The sequence below is a fragment of the Chenopodium quinoa genome, unplaced genomic scaffold, assembly GCF_001683475.1.
Source record: "Chenopodium quinoa cultivar QQ74 unplaced genomic scaffold, ASM168347v1, whole genome shotgun sequence".
Classification (NCBI taxonomy): Eukaryota; Viridiplantae; Streptophyta; class Magnoliopsida; order Caryophyllales; family Amaranthaceae; genus Chenopodium; species Chenopodium quinoa.
In genome coordinates, this window is record NW_018744745.1 from 1010477 (window position 1) to 1024858 (window position 14382).

Genomic DNA, 14382 nt, shown 5'->3' on the forward strand with positions numbered 1-14382 from the left:
AAAATTATAATAAAATTATATTATGAAACTAGACCTTATGATGTATCTAATGATATATTATATAATAACATTTATTTATTTTATAGAGGTGAAAAAATTAAGTCAACCATGGTATGTGAATCGTGCAAAAATCAAAGTGATGCATTTAAAAAAAAGTATAAAATTCGAGTGGATGTTATAGCGGGTGGTGGATGGATCGGGTGGGGTGGATGGATGCGGGTGATGGTCCATCCGCCCCGAACCCAATCCAATTTCATCTCTGGTTTTTACAGGTTTTCAAGGGACTTGAAGGGAAGCATATTGGGGTGTTTTAAAACTTAAAGAGCAGTATTTTTAAGTTCTGGAAATAGATGAAGTGCCAAGATAAACTGAAAAGTATAAAATAAAAAGTGAAGAGGCCTTGTTCATCATTCTCAGATAAAATTTCTTTTGCTATATTCGCTTCTGTTTGAAAAAAAAAAAAAAAAAAAAAAAAAAAAAAAAAAAAAAAAAAAACCTTACACCAGTTTCTAAATGGCTATAGCACCAATGAATATACAATATTCTCAGCAAAGTCAAAAAATTGGAAACAAAAAGATGTGACAACAGCGAAAATGTGAACAGATACCTAAGTTGATTCCTTCTTCAAAAATTCGTATAATACGTACAACAAAATTCGCCTTGGGAAATATCCCTATTCCATCTACTTCAGCTTAGAGCTTAATGAGATCAATCAGAGAGGGGAAGTCGAGCAAAATCACCATCAACACAATAGAACACGTTTTATAACTTATCAGTTGGGCTATCTTTTACTGTTCGGAGCCTTGGCTTTATTTAAATTAGCAAGCTCCTCAACAAGCTTCTTTTCGTCATCACTAAGACGTTTTGGAATTTCAACTTGCACTCTCACCAGCTGATCCCCTCTAATGTTGGGCTTGTTCAACATTGGCACACCTTTCTTAGCCATCACCAAAGTTGTCCCGGGCTGTGTGCCCGGTGGTATTTTCATATCTACTGACCCATCCACAGTTGGGATCTTCATAGTTGTCCCAAGGATGGCATCAATGTAAGAAACTTTGCAGGAGTAGAGAATATTTGTATCATCCCTTTTCAAAACAGGGTCAGGGATGACATCAATGGCAACAAAGAGGTCTCCAGGGGGCCCACCTCTCCTTCCAGCATTACCTTCTCCTCGAACTCTCAGCCGACTACCAGCATCAACACCAGCTGGGACTTTCAAGCTAATGCGCTTTGATTTTCTCACCCGTCCGTCACCACTGCAGGTATTACAAGGAGTAGAATTTTCCCCAGTCCCGCCACAGGCTGAGCAAGTGGAAACTTGTTGGAACACACCAAGGGGAGTGCGTGCTGCAGAGATGACCTGTCCTTGGCCACCACATGTGCTGCATTTGGTTGGCTGAGTACCAGGTTTGGCACCTGATCCATTGCAGGTACCACAGGTCTCCAGACGACTTATGTCAATATCCTTCTCAATGCCAAAAATGGCTTCTTTGAATTTAAGCACCAGATTGTAAACCTGATCTTCACCTTCAGTGGCCCTGTTTCTAGCACCTCGTCCTCCCATTCCCCCCATTCCCATACCACCGAGGTCAAATATAGACTCGAATAGGTCGAAGGGATTTGAGAAATCCTGTTCAGAGCAGCAAAACTTTAATACCAAGAATTCAAAACCACCAAAAAATAAATGGAGTAAACAGTTAAAAAGATCATTTACCCCTGGGCCACTTGCAGCTCCTTTAAGACCAGCCTCCCCATATCTGTCATATATAGACCGTTTCTCATCATCTGACAAGACCTACAAATATTATTACCTGTCAACTTAGTTTATAAAGTGGGAGACTATAAATCACAGTAACCTAAAGACAAGAATCAAGTGAGCTAAAAAAATGTGCAACAGCCAGACAACTTGACAATGAAGGGCAGCACAATGAAATTAACGTTATCATACATACCTCATAAGCATTGCTGATATCTTTGAATTTCTGCTCTGCTCCAGGCTCTCTACAGTACAAATAAAGCAGGATAACAAGGTTAAACTTAAACAAAACTCACATGTACAAGATAAGCTCAAAAGAAAGGAACAACTGAAATGAGTAAGAAAAATATCTATTTTGAGACTAAACAGTTTATTAAGAGAAACATAGAGCTGAACATGACAAAAGGTATGATCCACAAATCAGTGTATGATTAATAGCATAGGTAAGAGAAGGAAATGTGTGCCCAACATGCAACTTCTGGAAGTGTTTATAGCTTCCCTATATGGAGTGCAAACAAAACATCAGTTGCATGTGACATTTGCAAAACAGAGTTTAATAGGAATACAAGATCGGTGACAAATGTCAGCATCAAAAGGATTGAAGCTGTGGTCTTGTCATGTAAATTATACATCAGCAGCAGCAGTACAGCTCTATGTCCAAACTATGATAAGGTCAAACAGCCATTAGAAGAGCTTGCCAATATATTATCTTCTTCTCAAGGATAAACCCCAAATCATTTAGAAAGACATTTAAGATTTCTTCAAAGTTCAAACTAGTATGTCCCATTCTTCAGTTGTGTCAAGCTGACTTTCTTAGTGAGACACTGCTATCAGAGGTCTTGTATAGTATAACACCTTCAAACTCACAAGATACTGCACTTCTCAATGAAAGCCCAAATGCCAGAGTATGAGACCTTTTTACACAAATAAGGAGGCAATCAGCTCCAATGTGCTAACTAACAAACTTAAATGTTTAATAAGACATTATGTGACGTTTTTACACAAATCAGGAGGTAATCAGATCCAATGTGCTAACTACCAAACTTAAATGTTTAATAAGACATTCAAGGATGCTTCAAAATCCTAACTCATCGTATCTCACTATTTCAGCAAGTACAGTTCTTCACTTGCACTGAGTAGGCCATCTCAAATGGACATCACCATCCTATCACAAGTCCAGTGTTACACCTTTGCCTATAAACTTACAAGTTCCAGTACTCCCCAATGAAAGGCCAAGTGCCAAAAATAATAAGAATTCAGAACAAACTAGGTAGCAATTACTCTAATGTACCTATATGCTCCTAGTTTGTCTAATGGGTAGTTTCTCTTGCTGATATTATATACGAAGTAATTTTTTATCTAGACCCATCCCCTGCTTCATACTGCCATTCTATTGTGCCTATTTGTATTTCTAATTTACTTTCGTTTAAGCAGACTCAATAGTAACCGACTGATTACAAATCTGAAAGGACAGGCGGACAGCACGATCCAAATTAAACAGCAGATTTCCCATGCTGTAAGAAAGGAGGTGGAGATTGCTGCCTTCACCTATTCTAGAAGTAATGCCAAATTATATTTTCTCATTGAGACTTCAGGAGGCTGGCTAAAATAAATTGCTGAAAGCCTTTAGGTTGTGTTTGGAAATATGATATTCATTTCAAATGTTGGAATTGAATTTCAGAAATTGAAATCATGATATTCAATTCCATTGTTGGGTATTTGGGAAACATTAGAATTTCAATTCCAAAATTTCAAATTCTAACTTATATTTGGAGATGAGTGAAATTTTGAATTAAGCAAATAAGATTTTCATTAAGATAAAAAATTACAACTACTTAATCAATACTCATGAGTCATGATAGATAATTAATTAAATAAAACAAGTAGAAAAAAAAAATTAGCTAAACAAGTAATCAACATTTAACTAAAAATTGAGGAAATTATAATCAGTAATTAAAAATTTAATCGAAAAATCTGAAAATTAATTAGGGAAAAATTAAAATATACAATTGATAATTTCGACCAAAAAGCTGTCAAATTAATCAATATCATCAGGAAATTAAAGCTGATTCAATGGAGGACAAGAGAAAGCTCAAAAGCTTCTTCAATGGAGGAGTGATAGTCGGTTCAGTAAAGGAGAGATCAAGCTCACACACCGTTTCAATGGAAGAGAGAGAGAACTTACACGCCGTTTCAATGGAAGAGAGAGAAAGCCCATACGCCACTTCAGTGGAGGAGAGAGAAAAGCTCAGACGCTTCCTTGGAGAATTGAGAGTACACTTTCATGGAGAAGACAAATTAAAGCTCACTTGTTGCTTTAATGGAGAATTTGAGTATGAAAAACCACATCAATCTTCAATGGAGTAGAGAGCTCATAAATGCTTCAATGGAGGAGAGAGAAATCAAGCTGAGGAGAGAGAAAATCAAAAGGGGGGAAATCGGGTCTAACCCTAGGAGAGAGAAAAGTCGGTTTTTTTTTCCTAAGAAAGTAAGAGTTTGAAATGATAGGTTTTGGGATGGAATTTGAAATTTTGATAAATTGGGTATAATTCTTTAAGGGCTGGATTTAAATCAAATACAAATTCAAATTATAACATTACCCAAACTTGTTATATGGCCCAAATCCAGCATTTCAAATGAAATGCTTGAAACCAAACAGGCCATTAGGAAACTAGAACTCAAACACAACAGAGGAAGTTGAAATAAACAACCAAGTGCTCAACTGGGAGCCTGAAGGTGCACAGAAAGAAATGTAATCACCAAGGTTGCTTCTCGTAAAACATTAAAATGAAAGCCAATTTACTTCCATTAAAATCATTCAAACAATTTTATGGGCACAACTGTAGAACCTCTTCCCTCAACTACCCATAATGATGCATGTGAAAAGTGATAGATAAAATTAATTGGACAAAAAAAGAAACAACAACAACAACACACACAGATGACCCTAAGTAGCTAAAGTATACAGAAAAAATCAAATACTGAATAGTTACTCAAAAAGTAAGAAAATCAAATCACCCGCATTAATAGTGATAGAAAAATTGTGCAAAAAAGAAGTTGGGAAGAAACAACTCACTTGTTAACATCAGGATGGTAACTCCTTGCAAGCTTCCGGTAAGCTGAACACAAAATAACATTATTTCCTTAAAGGCAAGAAATGTAACACTTCAGCTAAAAAGCGGATAAATGAGCATGAGGTATGAATGCCATAACAGAATAGGATACAAAATGAAATTGGGAATATAAATCCTTTCAGGATTATATAATATCTCAATAAAAAAAATATTCCAATGAAATGAAAGACCAACAGGAACTCATGACTGGGTCAAATAAGGATCAAAGGCATTGGCTTCATTCTTGAGAACAGAGAAGCTAATATCTTCAGATAATTTGCATAAACAAACAGAAAAATAGCACATAGCTTCATGACATTCTGTCTTTTTTTTTCTTCTTTGACATCCTTCATTTAACTTTTCATCTACTAAATTTTGCTCCTAACTAGACTACTCCAGATTGGCCAAGACATAGCACAATGCAAATTTACTCCACTTCAGCAAAGGACAATAAAATCCTCCTTGGTTTAAATTATAACATTTCACAGTTTGCAAGAAATATTAAAATATAGGAAGCAGAATTCCAGTACAGATAAGACTCATCTATGATATTATTAAAACCCAAGGGATTAACATATCACAAATTGTTATATATAATGAGTATCATAGTAAAGTGAGAAATTCTCGTATCAAAGAGAACACCGAACTACGATAACATTAAGGTCATGATGCAAAACTGCAACTCACCACTTTTAATATCTGATTTGCTGGCATTTCGTGATACACCTAGAATCGAATAGAAGTCCTGTGAATTCAAATGTATGAGTACTTACATTCATGAAAAAGATGAACAGATATTCAATACTTCGTAACAAATAAGGTATGACATATAGAAAGTGGAATGAGATACTCACAGACTCAGCTCTAACGATGAAGCGGAAACCCCTTTTATGGCATGGATTTCGAGCTGAACTCACATTAAATATTAAATGCACCGGTTCAGGGGAAAAAAAGCTGGAACTCAGGGATTGAAACGCTCTTATCTTGCTTGGTCCACTGCAAACACAACAGTAAAGCAGCCAAAGTGCCACATTTAAGTACAATATTATAAGATCAAGCCCCGTGTTAAATTAATGAGAATAAGACACAAACATACACACACCTTTACCCAACTTCTACCAAACTAAAAAGGCAAAAACATATTATAACCTGAGGCACCCATATATGAGGGTCACTATAGGGGTCTATGTAAGAGTTTTTTTTTTCGGAATTAAAAATTTTAAAATAAAAAAACTTGGATTTAGAGTGATAAGTGATTGTATGATCATCATTACCAAATGCATCTGATCATGGAGCCCAAGTCCAAACAATTACTTGTAGCTGTCAACGAGATCCCCTTCATTACTAATTTCAAGAGCCATAAACCAATTTCTTCGTATCAAACTTAACTCCCTCCACCCAAAAGTCTTTGACCTCCTTCAATGTGTCTCAAAACCACCATCACTACTTCACTACCCCCCCCCCCCTTTACCTCTCAAAACTAAATTAGTAAAAGAAAGGTGCTTCTGCTCTTCAGCCCATAGTTCTTTTCCCATTTGCGAGCATATACTGTCACATATACTACCTCTTTCACTCTTCTGCACAAGCAAGAGCACTCATTCTAAACCTCATTATTATCATTTGCAACGAAAATATGGTCTGAAGTCCAATGAAATTTCAATGGCCATCTAATTAGACAGGAAAAGGTTTGGTGTGTGGACATGGTTAAGCATGAAAGACGTCTCAAGTAAATGCAACTCATACTGGGAAGATTAACTAAATTTGGGAATTCACTCGCCGAGAGGATTTTGGCTTGCTTAAGGAGGAATCTGCTTGGAGTGCAAGTTGCTCCATTAGTCTAACTCTATCTCAAACGACCGCATAAGCAACATATCCTACCTATTTAACGCAACATTAGAATGTTAGACTTACATAATAAACTATTATTGCCATAACTAGAGTATTCTTCTCATGTTAGGAGAGAGAGAGAGAGAGAGAGAGAGAGAGAGAGAGAGAGAGAGAGAGAGAGAGAGACAACAAAAAAGAGCTTTTGAAAGATTTAGAGAGCATTTGTACACCATTATTAAACATCTTACACTTCTAGAGCACGTTTGTGGTTTTCTACTCTTTTATGACAAAGAGATTTTTTTTTCACATTAAACCCTTTGTCCCTTCATTCAATCGTTTCCTTTGATCATTTTGTTGAATATACTATTGTTTGATTGTTATTTGATAGATTGCATTATCAACCGCTCTCTACAAGTGGTATCAGTCAAATAAAAGTCTAAATTTAGAAACAATCAACAATTAAGGATGTGAAATGTCTAAATTCAGAAATAATCAACAATGGATGCAAATGCAAAGATTGAGAAGTTCAATGGGAAAGATTATGCCTTTTGTAAGATGCAAGTTAAGGACTACCTACCTGTACGGCTGTACCAAAAGGTGTATCAACCTGACAATAAAAAGTTGATAGACAAGTGTTTGGGTGGTTGATTGATATTGGCGCACATTTTTTAAAAACTTTAATCAATCAAACCCCGCTATATTCTATTTTATATTCATCTTTAATCAACCAAACACCACCATCTTTTGTTTTTTAAAATTATTACCTAAATAAGTGTGTATATGACTAAAGGTATATAGGACTATTTAGGGACGGATGGGAGTATTAATTAAGGGAAAAAAAACACATTGTATGTGTTATTGTTATTTAGCGATACATTTATTTGAAAAGAGTCAAAGGGTAACACTCACTAAAGCCAATAAAGAGTCGAAGGCTGGGAAATTAGAGTTGGTGCCCACTAATGTTTGACAGCCTTCTTTAAGAAAGGAGGCTTGCATCATCTAACAGTAGGAAAGTGTGAATTTATTTGATTAAGCATAAGTGCAAGGTTTGTGATACCTTCAAAAGTGATCAGTAGAAGTCGAGAATAAAATTGATAAGATTAAATTAGGCGCATTAAGTATAATAACGGGGTAAGAAATACAAAATCAGTTTAAAGAGGACCACTCCAAGAGAACCTTACATCAACATAATGGAAAACCATTGAGAGGATTAATAGGAAACAAATATAACGATTGTAGGCATGAAAATTTTAACTAAAGTGTCACGTTGGATAAGTCAAAGTCAATTTATTGACTTGTGCTAATTTGACTATTAATTAAATTAACGGCTATTTCACCAAATGCCACTGAGTAATTTAAAAATTCACCAAATGCCATCGGACTTTTCAGAATTCACCGAATGCCACTGAGTTTTTAAAAAATTCACCGAGTGCCATTAATGACTAACGGCAGTTAACTCCGTTAGTCATTAAGGCTAATTATGCCACGTGGTGTATTCTAATTGGTTGCTTATTAAATTAGTAAATTAATTACTTAATAAAAAACTTAAAAAAAAAAAAAAAAAACACCCACCATGACCCAGCCCCAACCACCGTCTGTCACTGCCACCACCATATCTCCGCCTCCAGCCAGTCCCCACCGCGGCGCAACCCAGCCCTGAACAACCGCACCGGCGACGACGCAACACTAGCTAACCCGCGCCAACGACGCAACCCAGCCTCGCCGACGACGCAACCCAGCCTAGTTAACCCACGCCGACGACGCAACCCAGCCTAGCCAACCCATGCCGACGACGCAACCCAGCCGCGATTCACAAACTCTCTTTCTCCCTCGATAATCCCTCCCCTCCCCACCGCCGATGACCAAACTCCCCCCCCCCACGCCGGAGAACCCAAATCAGTTCATCCCCTCCGAGCTCCACCCTTTCAACCATCACGTCGGATCCCTTAATTAAAAACCCCAAAAATCGAAATCTAGGGTTTCGACACCTTAAACCCCCAATATCGATTTCCCTTAATTCGAAGCCCCTTCCCCGCTCCGGCGAACCCAAACCAGCCCTTCCCCTCCCATGTCCACCCCCTGAACCACCTCACTTAAACCCCAAAATCGAAATTTAGGGTTTCGATTTTGGAGATTTCAATTTTGGGGTTTTAGGGTGTCGAGGATGGTGGTTTAAGGGAGGGAAGTGGATGGAGATGGTAGGGGTAGGGGGAAGGGTGGCCGCCGACACCAAAGAGGATGTTGGTCATCGGTGGGGGTGGGGGCAAGGGGTTGGGCTGGCGTAGGGGCGGTGGTGTCGTGGTGCGGTGGGAAGAGTGGCTGGGGTTTAGTTTTTTTTTTTTGTTTCTGATTTTAATTTTTTTTATTTTTTTTTATTTTTTGAAAACTTCTGTTTTTAATTTTTTTTGATAAATAAAATAATAATAATAAAGTGAACCAATTAGAATACACCACGTGGCATAATTAGCCTTAATGACTAACGGAGTTAACTGCCGTTAGTCATTAATGGCACTCGGTGAATTTTTTAAAAACTCAGTGGCATTTGGTGAATTCTGAAAAGTCCGATGGCATTTGGTGAATTTTTAAATTACTCAGTGGCATTTGGTGAAATAGCCGTTAAATTAATTAAATTGGGTGGATAAATTAAATTAGCCCACTTTAGTTATTTTAATTAAAATTGTTTATTTGATAGTATAAACCTACTTAAATGGGTTAAGCTATTGTAAATGGGTCATGCATGATTACAAATTTACAAGTCAAAAGCCCAATACATATTTAACCCCAACTTTAGGGGTGTCTCACTCTTTCTATTTCATTTGAGAGGGGGAAAAACCTAGAGTAAACAAAGAGAATCAAAATACAGAGAAAACCTCTCAAATGTTCAAAACCTCGCCAGAGAAAACCTCTCATCAAATACTCTAAACCCCTAAAAAAAATAAAAAAAAAATAAAAAAAAAACCTCTCAAACCTAGAAGAACAACAAGCATTCAACGTGCCGTTCTACTCTAGAAGATCACCCATGGAAGAGTTCAAGCCTTGACGGCCCTCGACACAAAAGAAAGAAGGAATTTAAATCATCAAGAACATTTGTTCAACCTCTACATCAAATAGTCATTGATTGAGATCAAGCCTCGCAAGCCCTCAATCAAAATTCAAGTTAAAGGTCTACATCAAAAATAAGGCAAAGATCTACATCAACAATAAGTCAAAGTTTTGCATCAAATCTTCAATCGAGATCAAGCCTCACACGGCCCTCGTTCGAGAATCAAGCCAATTCGTGAATTACGTCAAAGTCAAAGTGGAGATCGAATCAGAGGACAAAATTAGAGATTGTACCCAATATTATCAAATTAATAAAATTAACACTTTGTTGCATTTATTTTGAATCTATATTTTGCAGATTTGAAATTTGTGTTTACAACGAAATGGGAATGCGAGGAAATAATGGCCTAACACATCTTATTAGACGGGTAAACAAATGGATTTCAGTAATAAAAGTGTAATGGAATGGAAAAGTAGTAAATCAATAAAAAGAAATTGATTATGTTGCTTCAAAAATAATTTTGTGAGGATAAAAACCCAAAGGTAAAAAAAAGCTACCTTATAGGATATTGTTAGAAAAAATGTATGTATCGTTTTTAGAAACCAAGAGGAAGAAAATTTTTGAGACACTACAATGTTGCTTTTAATGAGAGAAAAATTGTATGCGGACTATGGTGATAAAAAAAATATGGAGTTTGAAGAGGAGTTAGTAGAGTTGGAGGGAATTTCAAAAGATAACGTTCTTATTCCTCGATGGGATTGTACTTGCCCCACAGGCCACAACAATAGGCTTATGTTGGTGCTCCGCGTATAAAGCTAGTTAGATAGTGTGAAGCTTGCCACTATTTGGATGTTGTTGCCTTGTTGGCTATATTTTCTCATTAGAATATACCGCAATTCTACATGGTAATCTAGATGAAGAGATAAATATGAAACTAAATGAATTCAAGTTCCAAGCAAGGAAACACAATATGCATGCTCAAAAGAAGCTTGGTTAAAGGAAATGGTACTAAAAATTGACACTCTCTGCACAAGAGGAATGTATTTTTAAAGGTGAAAGTAATTATGCTCACCTATTTACATTTGTTGACAATATTAATCTGTATTTTTAGGAAATGTCATAATAATTGCACTATCTCCTTATTCGGTAAGTATATTATGACGAGAGACTATATTACCCTTCAAATTTCGTTTCATGACCCCACTCACATCTCTTTGCACAACCATACAAGGGTAGCGTCACATGTTTAACATTTTGTTTCCTATTTATTAAACAATGTGCCTTTTAAAGTAGTGCAATTGAATCGAAACAAAGGAAGTACCATAAAGGGTGTAAACAATTGGTACCTCTCAAATATCAAAGGCAACAAAGAGATGGAATGACTTATTGGGTTTATAAAAGGATGTAAAGAAAGCAAGGACGATTCAAAATAAGTAAAATGCCAAAGATCTTTTTTAAAAGTGGGTCCACATCCATCCTCAAGGTACGTCTAAGATTTCTCATGTGACTTACTTACCTACCATGGTTTAGGATTAGTCTAAGATAACCCCAAATCCCTGATAAAATTTTCAATAATAATTTTTTTGCCAATTGTTGTTGATATACGGTATGTGATTTCTTATTCTCCACTCTTTTTCTCTCTCATATCTTCTCTTCGGTTTGTATTTCTCTCTATTCAATTTATCTTTCTCTCTTTGATTTGTCTTTCAGTTCCAGTCATTCCCACTCTTTAAATTTACTTGTTTATCAATATGAAAGCTATACCACCATTTAAAGAGCACCTGTCTTTAATTTTCTCATTCAGTCACCCTCATCTAGATAGGCTCCCCACTTCCCCGCACCTTCTGAAGTGGTGAGCCAGTCACTAAAGTAGTCAATAAGGTTGTGAACCCCTCCTCAGTCCTTCCTCTCCCCCACCCCCCACCCCCCCTTCTCTCACCCTCCTCCCCCCCTTCACATTTTTTATTGTAATTACTGTTTCACCCCTGCTGTGAGTTTATGACAAGTATAAGTTGGGTTTTTATTCCTTACCAATAATTAAATACGAGAGAAATAAAAAAAAAATCAACTAAAATGGTGCATCTTGTATCCAAAAGGCATGTGTCTTAGCCTCTGTCAATAAGAATTAGTGAGTAAGGCCCCGTTCTATTCAACTCATGTTAACTTATTCCGATAAGTTCAAACAGTTTTTATACAAAGAAAAAAAAATAGACAATTTTTTCCAAACAATATCATAGTCAAGTAGGACATTTTAAGACAATAAATTATTTTTTGTCAAACTAAACTAGTTCAGTTAACTTCATACTGATAAAATAAGATGAATGAAACAAAGCCAAAGTGTGTAACTTATGAATCAAATAAATTATATGTTCAATTCAGGTACATGATGTGAAATTATTGATGCTTAGGCAACAACGAACACTTAAAAAAATTTAAAATTGTGTAAGGAAATATCAAATTTATAAAGTAGGCATTGGTCATTCAACATACTTAAGATTCTTGGTGTAAGTGTGTAACTTCAAGGGAAATTGTTGAGACATGAGCTTAATAAAGAGAATGTGCTGAATTCTCACCAACTTGAAATGGTTGCAAATTTACTTTCCACCGAATGACTTGACATAAGTAGGGGGCGAACACCCCACTGAACTCCCCATGTGGTTCCACAAGGTGAAATGGCCATTTGACTTGCCAAAAGCTCACAAAGAGTAGTGCCCAAGCTGCAACTTGCAAGTGGTTAATTGCAACATCATACATAGAAAATATAGACTGAATCCCAACCAAGCACCCCACACCCTCTCCCTCAAAAGAAAATAATAAGCAGTTGAAGGGACAATAGTCCAACATTGAGAAGATGAGAACTTGATCAATTAATCACGTGTAAAATACATTGCTTTTGCCTTGACTCGAACCAAACACTAGCAAAATATACCACTCCTCAAAATTGTCTCAATATCTATCTATCTAACATCATAAATCCAGTCTCTACAATATATTACTCCCTCCATCCCAAAAAAAAATAAATTACATCGCTATATTTTTTACTTTGGAGTTTGGATATCCTAAAGTATGTGGCACGGTTGCACCTGTCGTTTATAATTTCATCTCTCGACTTGCTTCGCCTTAGAACTTCTCATATTTTAACCTCTCAAATTGTGCCACAATCAGTTCTACGTAAACATTTTTCTTACATGCACTCTTTCTCCTCCCCACCCACTTGCCACTTCCATATTATATGTTCACATTAATCTCCATTGCAAGAGTATACAATTTATTTACCAAGAGAATATGTACCAACAAAAGAGCTAAGATCCAATATAGGGGCTAAGGCCTAAGGGAGTATGTACCATGATATCTTAGATACCAAAGGCCAACAACTTAATAGTATCTAATATCATGATCTTTATTTAATTTTACCACTTTATACCCGACTTCCAAAGAGAATAAGTATTCATCATCTACCTCAAATTGCTACTGTAACTATACCAAAGCTTTTCCTTCAGTCAGTAAGCAACATACTATTATCTACATTGCCCAAACCTACAACTAATGTCTAATCACTAATATACGGAACATGTATACAAAAATAACTACTCTTTCCCAATGCTACTCGAATATCAAACTAGGTTCAAGCTCACGCTCAATTAGTTCAGTTCGGCTCGTAGGCTCAAAAAACGCAGCACATTAGCAACCAAATTTGACTCAATTATCAATTTAGGCTCAAAAAATCACATAAACTTCTTCTAGCTTAAGAAATGACAAAAACTGCACATAGCAAAATTCTAGCAACAAAATTGCACATCAAAAGCTTTCATAACTTCGGTAATTATAGACGATAGTTCAAAAATCAACCTTAGAAGAACCCTAAATTCACAATAATGACAATTAAATTGCCGAAAGTGAGAAATTGAACCCTGAATTGTAAAGTTTATACTGAGTGATTAAAAGATAAGAGAAAACATCATAACTTAGAAGCCGCTTCAATGGAGGAGAGATAGCTCAGAAGCCGCTTCAATGGAGAACTGAAGAGTACGCTTCAATGGAGGAGAGAGAAATTGCAGCGTAAAATGAAAAGCTTTAAAGAGATAAAAAAAAAAATGCAAACATAGAATGAAGTTTAGTGACGTATACAGTATCAACCGTCTGATCTAATAACATCATCGGCGACCGTCCATTCACATTTAGGGCCTTAGGGGGTGTTTGGTAAGAAATATGGAAATGTAATGGAAAGGATGTTGATAAGAAGGGGAAACGGTAATCAAAAGTGTTACTTTTATTTATTGTTTGGTATTATTATTATTTATTTATTGAAGTAGGAGAGCTAGCTTTGTTGGAAATGGTAATTGTTTCCTTGGGTGTTTGAGCGGAAAGGAATTGGAGTTATTTGTTACCACAAAGTAATGGTATTTGTTTCCCTACATCACAAACCAAACAGCAAGTAACAACAATTGTTACATGAATCTGTTTCTTTGATTGAAAAATGCAATACCAAACACCCTCGTACGGAGTACGAAATAAGGGTCTGTTCATATTTACTTAATTTCAGTTCAGCTCTAATCAATTCAGTTCATTTCAATTTAGCTCCTAATTTTCTTCTCACATAAAATATTTATTTGCTCATTTCAGTTCAGTTTAGCTCCAATCAG

General features: G+C 36.2%; 1 protein-coding gene across 3 annotated transcripts; it reads right to left on the reverse strand.

Annotated features, from left to right (window-relative positions):
* Positions 1-383: 383 nt before the first annotated feature.
* LOC110703625 (chaperone protein dnaJ A7A, chloroplastic-like) lies at positions 384-13976 on the reverse strand. Of its 3 annotated transcripts, none has more exons than XM_021881413.1 (8): positions 13704-13976; positions 12313-12456; positions 5724-5865; positions 5557-5614; positions 4833-4875; positions 1953-2001; positions 1715-1795; positions 384-1630 (listed from the first exon to the last, which is right to left on the reverse strand). In XM_021881413.1, exons 2-8 carry the CDS (start codon positions 12417-12419, stop codon positions 782-784), a joined length of 1329 nt encoding a protein of 442 aa, XP_021737105.1. In that variant the 5' UTR covers positions 12420-12456; positions 13704-13976; the 3' UTR covers positions 384-781. The 3 variants fall into 3 exon arrangements, with proteins under 3 accessions (XP_021737105.1, XP_021737107.1, XP_021737108.1); XM_021881415.1 differs by having other exon boundaries at positions 13589-13976; XM_021881416.1 differs by lacking the exons at positions 12313-12456; positions 13704-13976 and adding an exon at positions 12230-12312.
* Positions 13977-14382: the final 406 nt, after the last annotated feature.